The 18335-nt window shown below is 39.7% G+C and overlaps 1 protein-coding gene across 30 annotated transcripts in view; it reads right to left on the bottom strand.

Moving 5' to 3' along the window:
- kcnma1a (potassium large conductance calcium-activated channel, subfamily M, alpha member 1a) overlaps positions 1 to 18335 on the bottom strand; it is a 302368-nt gene that overhangs the window by 112494 nt on the left and 171539 nt on the right. For all 30 annotated transcript variants that reach the window (XM_057848857.1, XM_057848838.1, XM_057848847.1 and 27 more), the window contains exons 4-5: positions 3601 to 3694; positions 2634 to 2745 (exon numbers count right to left, since the gene is read on the bottom strand). In XM_057848857.1, the coding sequence (XP_057704840.1) occupies positions 2634 to 2745; positions 3601 to 3694 (206 nt within the window). The remainder of the gene's footprint in view (positions 1 to 2633; positions 2746 to 3600; positions 3695 to 18335) is intronic.

Here is an 18335-nt window from a genome sequence, read left to right as displayed (position 1 = left end):
AAGTATTGGTTAGCTTGGCGTTATAAATATAGTCGCGGTTCAACGGTCACTCCATAAGTTCATACCATTTTATGTCGATTTAAAAGAAAATTCATTCAAATTCATCATTACATAATGTAAATTTGGCTACACAGTCGCATTTGGTTAACAGGGAGAAAGATCCTCCGCTTATTGCGTCCTGGAGTGTCCTCCGCTTACAGACGAGGATGCCCGAATTAGGACACGGCTTTAATGAGCCCGCTTAGCCGCTTCCCAGGTTTGGTCACGTGACACTGAACACAAAACCTGCGCGATACAAAGAAATTTTAAGGCAATTTCAATTGACAGCAGTGAGAGATACAGCACAATATGGCAACTTCCTAAAATAATGAATTCATATCTTACTCCTGGGTTTGACAAAGAAAATATTAATCACAATGGTGTTTTAGGGTAGTGGGGGCTTACACAATTTTTCCCCCCTAGAAAAGATTTTTAACACTTTAGAATGGTCAACAATTTGTAAAAATAAACCAGTCCCACGTGTGGTTCGGCCAATAATTTCAATTTGTGAAAAATAATAATCCACTTTGGAGAGGAGTATTTTGCCTGATAGTGACTCAATGTGAATGTTATTTAAACAGTATTGCTCCCTTGTACTTGACAGTAAGACGCTTTGCTGTTTTACAGTACTGGTGGTAAGTTCCATTTACATTTCCACAGTTATAATGATATATTTCTGGCTTATCATGACTGCAAATCTCAAACACACATAAAATAAAAAAAAAATCCAAATATAACAACTCAATTTTAGATTAAAGAATATAAATGTACCACTTGTGGGGCGGTTGACTAAGGTTTATTTATTTATTTATTTATTTCTAAATCTGAAAGCCTTTTAATGCTGTAGCAGTTTTAATGTGCAGAGGTACATCTTGGCACTACTCTTTTGGAGGTTCCACTGTGTATGATTTATTGTGATTATTCACCTAGCAAATCAGGATACTAAAACGCCACATTACACAATATGGCCTGTATATTATTCACGACTCCTCTCAAACTCACTACAGCATGAATATCAACAGTGACTTGGAGTGTCCCATTAATATTCTAGAAGGTTTTTCACCATTGCTACATGCACCGGCAGATACTCATACTGTTAATTTCATAAGAAATACTTTGCAACGGTTTATGAAGGCTAAGACGTGTGGAAATATTACCCCCAGTAAACACACACTTAACTTACATGCCACCAGGTGTTTTGTTACATTCTCCTCGCTGTGGTTATAGATGGTCAACATAATATAAATGGAACAGATAGTTTAACCATAATTCTGACACTTGAATGTTAACTCATCTTGGCTCCTGTTTTGTGCAACCACTGCAATGCAGTGCCAATGCTGTCAACTCCAGGCCCAGATACAGGACATAAAAAAGAGTCACAGGTAATTACGCTGCGCAGAATGTCAAGCAGAAGCCAGACCACCGTTTCAATGTCTTTCATCATCCTCATCAAGGCCCCTGTTGCGGTGATTTTCTGAGGAGGAGACGAGGACACCTTGCATCATGAGTACCAAGAACCGGATTACTTGACCATCTCTAATTCATTACACGACTTGAACTCCTGGTGGGATTCATTAGCCACAGCAGGGCATCTAGGGAAAACCTTCAACACCTCGCATATCAGCTTCATAATTACGCACCGATTTTGTCAAATCAGTAGGCACCATTTAAAATGTCTGGATACAGATATTAAATTTTGGGTCCTACACAGTACACAGCTTTCAAATTTTGGGTATCTCTATAATTTATGGCCAAATCTCCATCAACTGCAATTAAAAAAAATGTATCCTGTTACAAGAGTGGCCATGGATGTGTAGTTACTCAGCAAGTAACGGGCATCCATTAAGATTAAAGCTTTCATTTGTATAGAACATTATTTATATGCTTTCTGCATACGCATACTAGCCATGGGTGTTTATTCATTCAACTGCAGTGAGTCTGTTGTTTAGATCACATACTATAAATGCAATGGAACCCTTAGGCAATGCAATTGTTATGATTCCAGTTTTGGAAAAAAATGTCTTATGGAACAGAATTGTGGCTGAGGATTACAAACACATGGTCGTGAGGTAACAGTATTGTTAATGGTATTACACGTAGAGTAGCTGTGCACCCGAGCAAGACAGAGCTTTTGTACGACAGTGTAATTTAGGTCACAATACTCCAAACCCACAGATAAAAGTAGGCCGTTATGTAACACAGGTTAGGGTGTTTTCCAGACCGCCAATGCAAGACTGCCAGTTCTCTGTTTGCATGGAACTTGCGCTTGTATTTGTGCCACCAGAGCTATTTCAAGCACAGAGTCTAAAACAAGATATACACAGGACCAAAGTCATTCTCTTCCCGATTAGACACATTCCTTTGCACCTGCGCCTCTTGAAATATCAGAGGAGATTTCTTGTCACTTTCTATGACAAGACATAGAAGACTGAAGCCCTGGAGCCAAAGGGCCTCAGAGGCACACTTGCTATAAAAGGGAAGCGAGTCAATGATCAAGAGGAGGGTTTGACACAGGTACTGATTGAAGGCCAACGATTATAGGATTTCCGTTTTGATGGGACAATAATTGTAGGACCGGAGTTGTGACGACTCACCAAGCCAGCTTCTGTTCAGGTAGACTGAGACAAAGACAGGAGGAACAGTGAAGAAGTCGACCACAGAGTTGACCTCAAGCCAGAACCACAGCTTGTCGTTGGCCGCTATAAACTGCGAAAAGAAACAGGGAAGTTAAAATAACAAACAGAAACACCTACGTTCACAACAACGCGCAATGACTCCACTCTTGCATCACCGTACTTGCTGATTCATACCTCGTGGTAGGGAACATAAGGAGCTTATGAGTTGATTTAGTCATTTGTTAGGATGTCAGACTTGCCAGAAGACTGTTATCTAGCATGACAACGATGTAAAACAGAGCTAGTTTGAACTATTAAGGTTGTGCATAAAAATAATAGCAAGTTTGATACTGCAATATTTAAGATCGAGTCAAGTGAATTCAGAAGTTTTCTTTTAAATACATATTTGAAAAAAAAATGCTGTAAACTATTGCAATGTGTGGAAACCCTACAACGTACTTTTACTGTATTTTCAATTTAAAGACTGCTTAATAAAAAGAAAGAAAGACAAGTGGCATTTTACAAAGCACAGTTGACACACAAAGGTAATTCTATGTAAAGTTTTCCCAAAGGAATTATCAGAATTTGAATTAGTTTTTAATTTCTCCTCCCCATGTTCATGATCAACTAAAAGCAAAGTCCAAATACCATAATCACTGATTTTTGGGGTGAACTGAGCCTCCGTTATTTTTTATTCCATTTCAGTCTTTTAAAATTATGACTACGTGAGTCATTACCCCATTTTTGTCTTGCGGTTAAAACCCTGTCTAATAAAGTTTTCTTTTGTAAGATGCTACAACATCTAGTGGCATCTTCGTAATCTTCAAATAAGGCAAAATAGAAAGGAGCTCTAATTGGATAAGCAGGTCCAATAGAAAAGTAATGGTTCTGCCGCCATCTTTTGCATCAAATAACCAGCTGTAGCGTATTTATCACACATGCTTACCCGCAGACCGAAATAAAGGAGGAAGAACACATTGAAGGCCATATCGATCTGTAACGTGAAGTCTTGGTAGAAATTCTGGCAGGATTCTATAGGGCTGCAAAACAGAAAAGGGATAAACACATTATCTCCATACTCAAGGGACACTTGAGTTAATGATTATTATCCTACAGAGACACATTCACAGGTAGAATCAATGTGACAATATAGAAAAGAATCTTATATAATGTGCTTGTGTTTGAGTGCTTCTTCCTCCATCACAAGTGAAATAGGACTCCAGCCAAAGTAATCTAGATGGTGCGACTGTTATTAAGGGAATGGCAATGTATTTTACTCCCTAGACACGGTGTTCATATACTGACTGAACTGCACAGTCTGCGCTGACATTAATTTGAAGTCAGACATTTATATGGGAGGCCTTTCGCTATAGAAATCTTAGTCAACTTTGTACTCGGTGCATGGCTATATGAGAATATTGATAAACATCCAGCATTGTGTCCTACTTTGTAACACAAAGTTTTTTTGTTTATATTGGATATGTTCCTGACTGTTACCCTACTAACCAAATTTTACATAACTTTACTGAGGGCTGTCACATACTAGTCCTTCTAAAAAAAATTTGCATATTGTGATAAGTTCATTATTTTCTGTAATGTCCTGATAAACATTAGACTTTCATATATTTTAGATTCATTACACACAAGTGAAGTAGTTCAAGCCTTTTTTGTTTTAATATTGATGATTTTGGGGGAAAAAAGTAAAAAAAAAACAAAAACAAAAGTCCCTATCTCAAAAAAATAGCATATTTCATCCGACTAATACAAAAAAGTGTTTTTCAATAAAAAAAAAAAAAAAGTCAACCTTAAATTAATTATATCAGCTATGCACTCAATACTTGGCCGGGAATCCTTTTGCAGAAATGACTGCTTTAATGCGGTGTGACATGGAGGCAATCAGCCTGTGGCACTGCTGAGGTGTTATGGACGCCCAGGATGCTTCGATAGTGGCCTTAAGTTCATCCACAGTGTTGGGTCTGGTGTCTCTAGACTTCCTCTTCACAATATCCCACAGATTCTCTATGGGGTTCAGGTCAGGCGAGTTGGCAGTCCAATTGAGCACAGTAATGCCACGGTCAGTAAACCATTTACCAGTGGTTTTGGCACTGTGAGCAGGTGCCAGGTGGTGCTGAAAAATGAAATCTTCATCTCCAGCTTTCAGCAGATGGAAGCATGAAGTGCTCCAAAATCTCCTGATAGCTAGCTGCATTGACCCTGCCCTTGATAAAACACAGTGGACCAACACCAGCAGCTGACATGGCACCCCAGACCATCACTGACTGTGGGTACTTGACACTGGACTTCAAGCATTTTGGCATTTCCTTCTCCCCAGTCTTCCTCCAAACTCTGGCACCTTGATTTTGCATTTCATTCAGAAGAATGAAATGCAAAATTTGCTTTCATCTCAAAAAAGTACTTTGGACCACTGAGCAACAGTCCAGTGCTGCTTCTCTGTAGCACAGGTCAGGCGCTTCTGCCGCTGTTTCAGGTTCAAAAGTGGCTCGACCTGGGGAATGCGGCACCTGTAGCCCATTTCCAGCACACGCCTGTGCACGGTAGCTCTGGATGTTTCTACTCCAGACTCAGTCCACTGTTTCTGCAGGTTCCCCAAGGTTTGGAATCGGCCCTTCTCCACAATCTTTCTCAGCGTGTGGTCACGTCTTCTGGTTGTGCAGTGTTTACTGCCACACTTTTTCCTTCCCACAGACTTCCCACTGAGGTGCCTTGATACAGCACTCCGGGAACAGCCTATTCGCTCAGAAATTTCTGTGTCTTGGCCTCTTGCTTGAGGGTGTCAACTGCTGTCCTTAAGTCCTTAAGGACAGCAGTCAGGTCGGCGGTCTTGCCCATGATTGCGGTTTTGAGTAATGAACCAGGCTGGGAGTTTTTAAAAGCCTCAGGAATCTTTTGCAGGGGTTTTGAGGTAATTAGTTGATTCAGATGATTAGGTTAGTAGCTTCTTTAGAGTACCTTTTCATGGTATGCGAATTTTTTTATATAGGGATTTTTGTTTTTTCTTGACTTTTTTTCCAAAATCATCAATATTAAAACAATAAAAGGCTTAAACTACTTCAGTTGTGTGTAATGAATCTAAAATATATGAAAGTCTAATGTTTATCAGTACATTACAGAAAATAATGAACTTTATCACAATATGCTATTTTTTTAGAAGGACCAGTACAGTGAGGAGCAGAAGTATTTGCACCCCTTGTGATTATGCCAGTTCACACACTTAGAAAATAGGTAGAGGTCTGAAATTTCAATCATAGATGCATTTCCACTGATAGAGACTAAATCTAAAAAAAATCCTTACATCACATTGTATGATTTTTCAATCATTTATTGTTAATTTACTGGGGTTCATATGTATTTGTACCCCTGAGAATCAGCAATAATCATGACACTGAAAGAGTTATCAGTCTACCTTAAAAAAAAGTCCACCTTTACCCCATGAGTAACAACCCACCCACCATCCATTTGAGCTCATAATTGTTACCTGTGCACCCCATACTCAGTCATAATCCAACTGCTATAATGGGCAAGACCAGAGAGCTTTTGAAAGACACCAGAAAAAAAAAATGTTGAGTTCCACAAAGCTGGAGAAGGCTATGGGACAATTGGAAAGCAGCTTTGTGAGAATAAATCAACAGTTGCAGCAATTGATAGAAAATGGAAAAGGCTAAACATGACTAATAATCTTCCTCAGACTGGGGCTCAATGTAAAATCTCTCCTCGTGAGGCATCACTCATGATGACAAAAGTGAGGGCTTAGCCTAGAACTATATGGCAGCAGCTGGTCAGTGACCTAAAGAGAGCTGGAGGCACAGTTTCAAATGCTACTGTCAGTAGAACACTACAGTGCAATGGTTTAAAATCATGCATTGCTCAGACGGTTACTCTGTTGAAGCCAGTACATGTGAAGGCCCGCCTGAAGTTTGCCAAGGAACATCTCAATGATGCAGATGGGTCTTGGGAGAAAGTAATTTGGTCAGATGACACCAAAGTAGAACTTTTTGGTGCAAACTTTACTCGTCATGTCTGGAGCAAAAAGAATGATGAGTATAATCCAAGAACACCATCCCCACTGTGAAGTACGGGGGTGGAAACCTCATGCCTTCGGGATGCTTTTCAGCAAAAGGGACAGGACAACTGTAATGTATAAAGCAGAGACGAATGGTGAAATGTATCGTCCGATTTTGAGCCAAAACCTCCTTCCCTCAGTCAGAGACTTGAAGATGGGTCGTGGCTGGATCTTATAACATGACAATGAGCCGAAGCACACAGCCAAGTTGACCAAGGAGTGGCTGTGTAAAAAGCATATCAAGGTTCTGGAGTGGCCTAGCCAGTCTCCAGACCTCAATCCAATTGAAAACCTTTGGATGGAGCTGAAACTTCTCAACGCCAGCCCCAAAACCTGACAGATCTAGAGAAGATTTGTGTGGGGGAATAGGCCAAAATCCCTGTTTCCATATGTGAAAATCTGCTGAAGAACTACAGAAAGCGTCTGACCTCTATCATTGCAAACAAAGGGTTCTACACTAAATATTAGCGCTGATTTTCTCAGGAGTACTAATACTTATGAACCCCAGTAAATGACAAATTATTGAAAAATCCTACAATGTGAGCTCCGGATTTATTTTCAGATTATGTCTCTATAAGTGGAAATGCATCTATGATTGAAATTTTAGACCTCTACCTATTTTCTAAGTCGGTGAACTTGCAAAACCACAATGTGCAAATACTTCTGCTCCTCACTGTCGGTCTAGGATAAACTTACTGCAGTTCATTGCCCACCCGGATGAAATATATAAGAGATTCTTTTTACATTCTTCTGTACATGCTGAAATTTTAGCTAGCAACAAAGTGAGCTAAGAATATAATTTGGTTTGTCGGTTAATTTGGTTCATATGTTTGCAAATAACAAAAGCCGTCTATTTATTCAAGTGGACAATGCACTGAATGATTAATTGGGGCACAACATAAATTAGAGCAGAGACTGCCACTGGAAGAAATGCTGTTTTACAAGAGTCATGTAGAAAGAGGAGGAAGAGCCTGTCATCCGCTCATGAAATATCTTGCAATTCATTTTTAAACCACAAATACACAACACAGATATTCCACAATATGACAGATGCTCCACTCAGCAGAATCTCCTGCGTCCTCACCCGTCAAGAAGGAGACAGCCGCTAACCAGATTTCTCTTTCGCAAATGGCAGATGTTTATAAATAAGCCACGGTGTGTTTGGCCCGTCATAATACCCATCCCTGATGATAATTAGGCATTAGCAAGTAGGCACAAAAAAAAACAATCCCAGGCATTAAACATCCCATTCATCACTTGAATGTGCATCTACAATCATTCCCTTGTCAGGAAAGAGTCAACCCATCTCCACCCTCCACCGGCACCCCACACACACAGCAGAAATATCATTAATATGAATCGGTGCTGGTCGGTATAGAAAAAAATCCATCACATCCTATCATATTCATAATTGTTAGGTGAAAATGAATACAACCATTATAACAGCTTTTCCCGGCTTACTATATTTTTTGAATTGACATTAAACTGACCAGCCATAAATGATAAATGTATCAAGTGGTAGTGCTGCAACCTAAAACTATCCAGTGTAAACTGAGGCAGCTCTGTAGCATACATATTTTTTTCAAACATAAACATATCTAATTATCTACTGAAACGAGTGACTAGTGGTTTGGACTTTTAAGACTGTTGTATATTAAGTTACCACAATATAATTAATAACAAATAATTCATATTGATATTAGAACTGATTGTATGTTCTGATAGGATTCAATATGTTGCTGTTTTCAATTGTCTTGCATGCATTACGCACATTCGGTTGGCAGGAGGAACTAATTGTTGAGTGCAGTGGTAACTTGAGTGGAAATAGGGTTATCTTGTGGCCGATTGGTGGTATTACAATGGCAATGTAACAAGTCAGTGTAACCATTTTCTGGCCATAATGTGTATTGCAGGAACAGGTCTATTCATGGTCAGAATGACGATGAAAATAAAATGTCAACTTGAAACCATGTCAAAGATAGTTTTTATCATTTTGACAACATACTGTGGGGCAAATAAGTATTTAGTCAACCACTGATTGTGCAAGTTCTCCCACTTGAAAATATTAGAGAGGCCTATAATTGTCAACATAGGTAAACCTCAACCATGAGAGACAGAATGTGGGGGGAAAAAAAACAGAAAATCACATTGTTTGATTTTTAAATAATTTATTTGCAAATCATTGTGGAAAATAAGTATATAGTCAATACCAAAAGTTCATCTCAGTACTTTGTTATGTACCCTTTGTTGGCAATAACAGAGGCCAAACGTTTTCTGTAACTCTTCACAAGCTTTTCACACACTGTTGCTGATATTTTGGCCCATTCCTCCATGCAGATCTCCTCTAGAGCAGTGATGTTTTGGGGCTGTTGTTGGGCAACACGGACTTTCAACTCCCTTCACAGATTTTCTATGGGGTTGAGATCTGGAGACTGGCTAGGCCACTCCAGGACCTTGAAATGTTTCATACGAAGCCACTCCTTTGTTGCCCTGGCTGTGTGTTTGGGATCATTGTCATGCTGAAAGACCCAGCCACGTTTCATCTTCAATGCCCTTGCTGATGGAAGGAGATTTTCACTCAAAATCTATCGATACATGGCCCCATTCATTCTTTCCTTTACTCAGATCAGTCGTTCTGGTCCCTTTGCAGAAAAACAGCCCCAAAGCATGATGTTTCCACCCCCATGCTTCACAGTGGGTATGGTGTTCTTCGGATGCAATTCAGTATTCTTTGTCCTCCAAACACGAGAACCTGTGTTTCTACCAAAAAGTTCTATTTTGGTTTCATCTGACCATAACACATTCTCCCAGTCCTCTTCTGGATCATCCAAATGTTCTCTAGCGAACCGCAGACGGGCCTGGACGTGTACTTTCTTCAGCAGGGGACACGTCTGGCAGTGCAGGATTTGAGTCCCTGGCAGTGCATTGTGTTACTGATAGTAGCCTTTCTTACTGTGGTCCCAGCTCTGTGTAGGTCATTCACTAGGTCCCCCCGTGTCATTCTGGGATTTTTGCTCACCATTTTTGTTATCATTTTGACACCACGTGGTGAGATCTTGCATGGAGTCCCAGATCGAGGGAGATTATCAGTCGTCTTGTATGTCTTCTATTTTCTAATAATTGCCCCCACAGTTGATTTCTTTACACCAAGCGTTTTACCTATTGCAGATTCAATCTTCCCAGCATGGTGGAGGTCAACAATTTTGTCTCTGGTGTCCTTCGACAGCTATTTGGTCTTGGCTATAGTGTAGTTTGGAGTGTGACTGACTGAGATTGTGGACAGGTGTCTTTTATACTCATAATGAGTTAAAACAGGTGCCATTAATACAGGTAACGAGTGGAGCCTTGTTAGACCTCGTTAGAAGAAGTTAGACCTTTTTGACAGCCGGAAATCTTGCTTGTTTGTAGGTGACCAAATACGTATTTTCCACTCTAATTTGGAAACAAATCCTATAAAAATCAAACAATGTGATTTTCTGTTTTTTTTTCACATTCTGTATCTCATGGTTGAGGTTTACCCATGTTGACAATTACAGGCCTCTCTAATCTTTTCAAGTACGATAACTTGCACAATTGGTGGTTGACTAAATACTTATTTGCCCCACTGTACGAGGGGCATTCAAAAAGTAATGCACTCAAGTGCATTGCTCGTACAGGATTTTACCAATCTTGCTTATATTTGGCACAAACATGATAGGAAACACCTTTGTTATATGTGTTTTTGTTATTTTCAGATTTTTAAAGCTTAAACTAACTCATCAGCATAAGTTTTGTTGTCAGGACTGGCAGCGGTGGATGGGCGACCACTACGGGGCTTATCGGCTGTGCTGGCTATACCCACCTCTTCATGGTCTTCAGTAGTTTTTAAATCGCTGCCTTATCTTTCTACAGTACTATAGACATTTGTAGGCATTTTCCAGCCAGTTGTGAATCCTCTAAGGGGTTACTCCTTCTGCAAGAAGGAATTTGATTACAGCTCTTTGTTTCTGACGAGCTTCAAGAGGGGCAGCCATTTTGAAAGCTAGTTTAAGCTTTGAAAATCTGAAAATAAGAAAAACACATATAACAATAGCAAAAAGGTGTGTCCTATCATGTTTGTGCCAAATATAGACAAGATTGGTAAAATCATGTACGAGCAATGCACTTGAGTGCATTACTTTTGCCCCTCGTATGTCATTTTTTACTTTTCGAAAAAGGTTAAGTATTTAAACCAACAGTAACTCTTCTCAAGAAATCACAATACTTTGAAGAAAAAACAATTTTGGACAGTTTACTGCAGAAAGGATGCTTCCTGCTCGGGACAACTTTCTTGCGCGGCGTGGAACCACACAGCAAACACGCACAAACAACTTCAGTCCGCAAAAATACGCACTATTTTGTTCAAGAGGAAGAAGTAAAGAAGAAGAAGAAGAAGAAGTATAAACAGTATGTATAGAATTTATCGCATAATGACCACCAGAGTTGGATGAATGAATAAGGATTCGACATTTTTATCATCCGTGAAATCAGACGAACAAGCTGAAATACACCAGAAAGGATGTAGTGCTTCAAGATGATCCAGCTTGTAATTCACACTGTCCTTCTCGGGCGTGTCCTCGGGGCTGTTCTGCTCTTTAAAAGATGATGTAAAAGCCTCGCCCATGCCCAACAAAATTAGGACCACTCGAGGCTAATGTTAAAAATAAACACTTTGATTTGGTTGAAGGGAAAATTCATTGTGAAGGGCAATCAGATTTTGTGCAGAGGTTAATTTGAGTCCGTTCTCAAAAAGAAGTTTATGTCAGTGCACTTAAATTTCAATTAAATAGTCACGCATCAACCCAATAAATTTCCTATGCCATCCCATTGTATAAATAGCACACATACACACAGATGGCGCACAATAAAGACACCATTTGGAGTGGTCACCGTGGCGTCCCCCCCCCTTGGGCTTACTCTGGCCTAATTCTGACTAACTACTCATCTCGAGTCATATGACCCAAAGCGTTCTCGATAACCCCAGCGAAGCATGGCAGCGTGCAACATGGGCTTCACTGGTTAGTCAGCTTGACTTTCCATCATAAGGAAAGATCACATTTTCAAGTGAAAGCTTTAATTTGGTGATTATTCGAAGTCAAAGGACATTAGTAACTTAACTAGAGGGAAGAACAAATTCATCCATAATGGACTGGGACAGAATCCAAGTGCACTAAATGGGCTTCAAAACATCCAGCCATTCATTTTCTACAGCACTTGTCTACAGTGACTTTGGGCGAGAGAGTACACCCTAAAATCGCTAACCACTCACAGTGAATGATCAGTGCAAGCACTTCCAATTCAAATGGATTAGACACCTATTGCAGTCAATGGCAATGAGTTAAAAATCAAAGCCTTCAGTCTCCCCCAGCGTGTAGAATTTGGAGAATGAAAGCTGGATGGAAAAAGCCAAGTTTGTCCCACATTTTGATGTAAAACCCAAACGCTTGACTGATTGTCAACCATTTTGTCATCTCAACTCAGTCAAAATGTAAGTAGGACCATAAAAGTTTGGGGATCTTCTGGATAGAGTGATATGACAATTTAATGCTTGATGACAAAAGCCAATCTTTGCTACCATGTTCCACCCACATGCGAAGATGAAAATGCTCACCATCTGTTGAGTATAGCTCTTGAATTCGGTAAGAATTGAATATTTGTAAAAACCCTGAAAATGGCCAATTTGATCCAATAGAACTTCAGTATGGAGTAGCCATCTTACTGACAATTTCCCAAGGCAAAAGTGGGTGCAACCAGCTTTTTGTCAGTTACAGCTTGGTATGGAACATTCAGAAGGAGATACTAATACCTCTCGATTACAACATGATTCTGAAAGGGTGGCAAAATTAGGAATTAGTACACATTCACTTATTGTGACCCAAACTATTTTTAGGCAGTTTTGTTATACCTGTTATCCTGTTTAGAGTAGAGGGGACCTGAATCTGAACCCAACTTTTAATGCTGTTTACACCAGGGGTCGCATTAACCGAATATTTTCCGTCGTTGACCGGTTTTTTAAAACGGTGACGGAAAAAACTGAAGTCCATCTGTCATTTTGACAGGTTGCAATTCACACCCTAGACCACAGGGTGGCGAGTGAGCATATTAATTAGCTATTGTCTCTCTTGATGCATGACGTCGTTGGCCTTACTCAGAAAAATGTCAAGGCAACTGAGTGTCCGAAGTTTCTTCAAAAAGCCCCAAAACGACGATGGTGTTGATAAAAGAGGTGAAAAAAGAGGGACTGGTGCAGTGGAGGATGAAGGATGACAACGAATCAAGTGAATCGCCGGTTCACTCCTCACTGCGGCGAGCAGTTGAAAACACCGCCAATTACTAAGGAGGGCAGAATTGGTAACACGGTGAAAGCGGCATAAAGCTAAAAAAGCAGACCAGACTAGCTAGAGCCTGAAATTATTTCAAGGAAAATATGGAGGGTGCCACCACTGTGTGTACTCTTTTTGCTAAGCTGAGCTCGCATACCACGGTAGCACGTCGGCTATGAATGAACACTTGACGCGCCGTCACCCAGGTGTATTTCGGAAGACAACAGGAAACAATAAGCTAGCGGATTGTAAGTCCATACAACTTTCTAATGATTTTTTTTAAAAATTGAAGTTGCCTTTATGCGCATCATATCAACGTGCATTTTTATTTAGTAATCATAATACATTAATATATATATATATAAAATGGAATTATATAATATTTTATTATTATTAAATGTATTAGGATCATGGAAGGTCCCACTTGGGGGAAAAATATATATATATATCCTGTATATACATAATATAATAAAAATATATATGGAAACACAGCACTGGCCTGCTTACTGTAATCCATGACTGCACTAATGTTAGTTACTTTATATTATGCATCAAGATATAGTCATTTTAAAAATTTAAGTGACTGGTAAAAATAGATTATGACCGGATTTTTATGACCCTGTCAGTCAAAATGACACGCAACGAAAAAGTCTAGCGCAACCTCTGGTTTACACATACATTTTGAGATCCAGATTACACCAAGGATGGGTTACCAGTCAATCACAGGGTGAATTTTGAGCGAACCCTTCACACTCACACTCATACAGTCAATTTGGCTAGGTTCATGCTGCAGATCTTAATGCACAATTCCGATTTTTTGGCCGTATCCGTCTAGACATACGGGGTGGCCGTGGCGCAGTTGGTAGCTCAAGTTATCCTGGAACCGAAGGGTCAGCTGTTCGATTCCCGGCTACGGCTGCCCACCGTTGAAGTGCCCCTGGGCAAGGTACTGAACCCTAATTTGCCCCCAATGGGTTGGCAGCACCTTGCATGGCAGTAGAAGGTGTGTGAATGTGTGCGTGAACGAGTAAATGTGTGCTAATGTAAAGCGCTTTGGGCATGGTAACCATGTAGGTAAATGCGCTGTATAAGTAGTCTCCATTTAGCATTTTAGACTACCTTTGTCCATTGAGTCTGTTCAAGTATCAAGCATACGCACTAATTCACAGTCCAAGATGTGCTGAGCAAACTGACCCACATCAAAACAAATGACTACATACAAGCGCGTAGGTTTGGTCTCAACATTGGTAGGGACGATATAACAGCATAACCAGCATGTACACTTTTAGTTGGGGATGAAACATTTATAAGACCAAACAGACTGGGTGAACATGGGTCAGGGGGGCTACATTTCTCACCAATATGAACATAATTAATTGATAGGCTAAATGATCACTGCAAAATGAATATGTATTAACTTATACTATCATGTGTATTGGTTCATGTGATACACTGTTCGATTCAAACCCTTGTTTTCAAAAATTACTAAAGAAACATTTTGAAAACTTGCCTGAAAGTTGCAAATTGCAAATTTAAATTGCAATATTTGAACACAAATTATGTTAACATGCACAAGAAATACAAACTTCTTAATCATCAATTAACTATCTATAAGGGGGTAATCCTTAGTTCACTACATATCTTAGTTTAATTAACGTTAACAGTAGAAAACATGCAGTAGGATATTTCTCTCAAGGCAGCTTCCTCCTGGAGTTTGAGAAATTCACACGGACTTTCAGTAGCAAAATTAGTGCTGTGTTCCCCACCTCCACAACATTAACATCTTTGTACATTACTTACAGTGGCTGCTACTGGTGGGAAAAAAAAAACTTCTAATATCCCTCGTCTTCGAAGGGGGCGGAGGAAGCGGCATGTTGTATTTCTGTCGGGCTGTTAATGTGTGTGTGTGTGGAGATGGTGGGGTCAAGTCATCAGCCAATCAAATGTGTGTTTGGGGGGTAAAAATGGACTGACACATCAGCAAGTGAAAAGTGGTCAATGTAAGGTTGAACATATTGAAAGTACTGTAACTCACTTAATAATGGTAGGGCCAATTGAATTATATCCTTACAACATATGGCCTATGGCAGGGTTCACTAAATCCGGACCTCGGTGCCACTTTTTCTCCTGTGTTTTCCATGTCTCCCTCCTCCAACACACCTGAATCAAAATAATCAGGATCATTATCAGGCTTCTGGAGAGGTTGCTGATGACCTAATCATTTGATTCAGGTGTGTTAGGGGAGAGAGAGACGTGAAAAACACGACAGAAAAAGTGGCACCGAGGTCTGGATTTAGTGAACCCTGGCCTATGGGAAGACAATCTAAATGACCTTTATAACTGAAGTCATTATATAATGCAAATAAGGTTGCTTAGAAGTTGGTGGGGACAATTTTAGCTTCCTGAAAAGTTGGTAGTGTTGTGTCCCTACCGCCCCTATGCAAACTTACGCCCTTGACTACACATGATGTACATACACACACACACGCACACACACACACACGGACAGTTTGCCCTGACTCCCAGCCGTGTAAGCAATCTTGAAATATTGCTCATTTGGAGCAAGGAGAAAACCGAGCATTCTCAGGCTCATCCTCAACCCATTTTATTTCTTTATGACTGTTGTGAAGCCTGTCCCTTCCCCAAAAGCCGTTTTCAAGCTAGGCGCTAACGCAAATGCACAGCTGCACCGCTATCGTAGCACCCTGTCTCTCTCACTCTTTGCTGACGTAATTGCTGCATCAATTCCGATTCAGGGAACTCGACAGTCTGATTGCCGCCACGTCCTGGAAAAATGTAGCCCATATCAAATTTTAACCACATATGAAAGTGACCTGGATCGGATTTGAAATGGTCCACTTTTATGCGACTTTTCCCGTTCAGACCGTCAAGTTAATGCCTTACTCGAGTCGGAACCATGCATTAAGACCTGCGGTATGAACCTAGGCTAAGTGGTAGATAAACAACTATAGAAGTAAGACCAATCATTAAATCAAGTTAACTAATTACTGCTAAATCAACTGAAATACTTGCGAAAATTAGGATTAATATTTTCCAATCTAATCCAATACTTAACAAAAGTAATCAAAATACTCCTAAACCAACTCAATCACTTTTTAAAAGTTGGTGGTCCAATACTCTTAAATCTGGTAAAATACTCCCAAAAAGTGACTTAAAAGTTACCTAAATACACATCGATATATAGGAAAACAAACACTGGATTTAAATAATAACTCGTATTATTTACTAATTTATGATATGATTATTTATATATATTACAGTTCATAGGTATAAATACATGATGTACTTGCGCACCACGAGAGGGAAACTGTGACTCACCATTGGTACTCGTACTGCACTTTGAGAATTACTGATACAAACTTAAGACACAGAACTGTTTTTAATTGTGAAAACAAATGTATCATATCTCTTTTGAATAGAAATGAAAAACAGTCTCATGAAACGTCTATACTATCAGTTCCCAAAGCAACACACTAAAAATAATGCGAACGTTTGAGTATTATACTCAACGCCTCGAACAATTATAGAAAAATGATGACAGAATTATTGCACCATATTGCACCAGATCTCATCCCGTGTCAGTGTTCCCAACAGGAAACCAAGGTAAGACAAGACAAAATCCCAATTCCTGCATTAGGTGTGAGATAGTTGGGCTTGGGTGGGTGTCACTTCACACCACACAATCACATGGGATTTTTGGCCACGAGCTGCCAGCGTACCGCGGAAAATAGACTGTGGCCCAGCACAGCTCTTATTACCCCTTTAAGCCCTGGCACAGCCTGGGGGTTAAAGCATTGGTGATGGCAAGGAGATAGACATGCTGAAAGAAAGGCAGAAAGAAGTGACATAGCGACAGTCATAGAAGGATGTGAATCCATGTTTGTGTTTGGGGGGTGGGGGGGACAAAATGCCAGTGTATTCTCTTAGGCTCGATGGAAATAAATGGGTCTAAATCCTGGGGACTCCAAAGCTTCTATAAAAAAGCTTCCGTATTCATCAGCGGTTTATATTTGTGCATACCACCCCAAAAAAGGAATCTCAGTAAAAAAAAAATAGTAAAAACTGTCTAACCCCAAAGGCTGCTGCTTGTTTGTAAATCTGAAGTTGATATACACACATTTGCATACACACAAATGACGCATAGAACACAGGCCACCCGAAGGGAACACCACAGAGCACATTCGGCTATTTCAGGACTGAAAATGTTTCGTCACATTACCCTCCCAGACCAAAAACAACACAATGGCACATATGTAAATCCTCATTTACTCACAAGGGCAAGAACTTAGGCTGATTGTGACGCTTTAAAAATAGCCCAAAATACCCCCAGTGAGACAATAGGCCTGTGTTTGCCCTACTGTGACCTTGACAAGCTGCAGGACTAACAGCGAGGGATTTTGCCGTCTATACCATAATGCATCACTGCTAATGAATGTTTTGATCCGGCGACCGCCAGCACAAGTATTGAAAGCGATTTAGGTCTAATAAGTAAATGTCTCCTAGAAAGAGTACCTTCTAAGCGACTTAGCGGGAGACCGTCTGGGAAGCTAGGTTAGTATTTAAATAATTCACTTAGGTCATGGTAAAAATAGCACCTACAAGGGCGATGGATGAGTACACAAACAACCAAGAGGAGGCTAAAAAAAGAACATTTGAACTGAATGTAGAAGATGGGACATGGTTTTATTAATAGGAATAGGTTGTGAAGAAAATAAAAATAGAATTCTCACTCACACATTTGTAGGGGAAATGATCCTCAGTTAGGAAAACATTAATCTTCTATGACATTCTTTCTCTTTTATAACTACAGTACATGTAATGAGATTCTGTACAATATATATAACAGTTATATTGGTTATATTGGTTTCAGGTATTTTCAGATAATTAAAAACCTCTGTGGTATCCCCTAAAGACAGACTAATACATTTACATCCTTAAAATACACTATAATATTGTTTATTGGTTTCTTTTTTATGTTATTTTTGTCATTTTTACAAATAAATAATTGCTATCATTTTGAATAATTAACCTTTTTTTTCCAAGATCAGTGGCAATTTAAAATAATAGATAGGAACCATAGTAAAAATAAAAAAGAATTAAATATAACATGGATTATCCCATCCTTCAAAATAATTAAATAAAAAAGCTGAGTTGGTGTTTTTAAGAGCGGCTCATGCTGTGTTTACCCTTTGTACTAAAAATAGCTCTTTCCTCTGCATTGTGGGATACTAGGCCTCC

The sequence above is a fragment of the Corythoichthys intestinalis genome, chromosome 10, assembly GCF_030265065.1.
Source record: "Corythoichthys intestinalis isolate RoL2023-P3 chromosome 10, ASM3026506v1, whole genome shotgun sequence".
Lineage (NCBI taxonomy): Eukaryota > Metazoa > Chordata > Actinopteri > Syngnathiformes > Syngnathidae > Corythoichthys > Corythoichthys intestinalis.
This window is presented reverse-complemented; position numbering and strand designations above follow the sequence as displayed.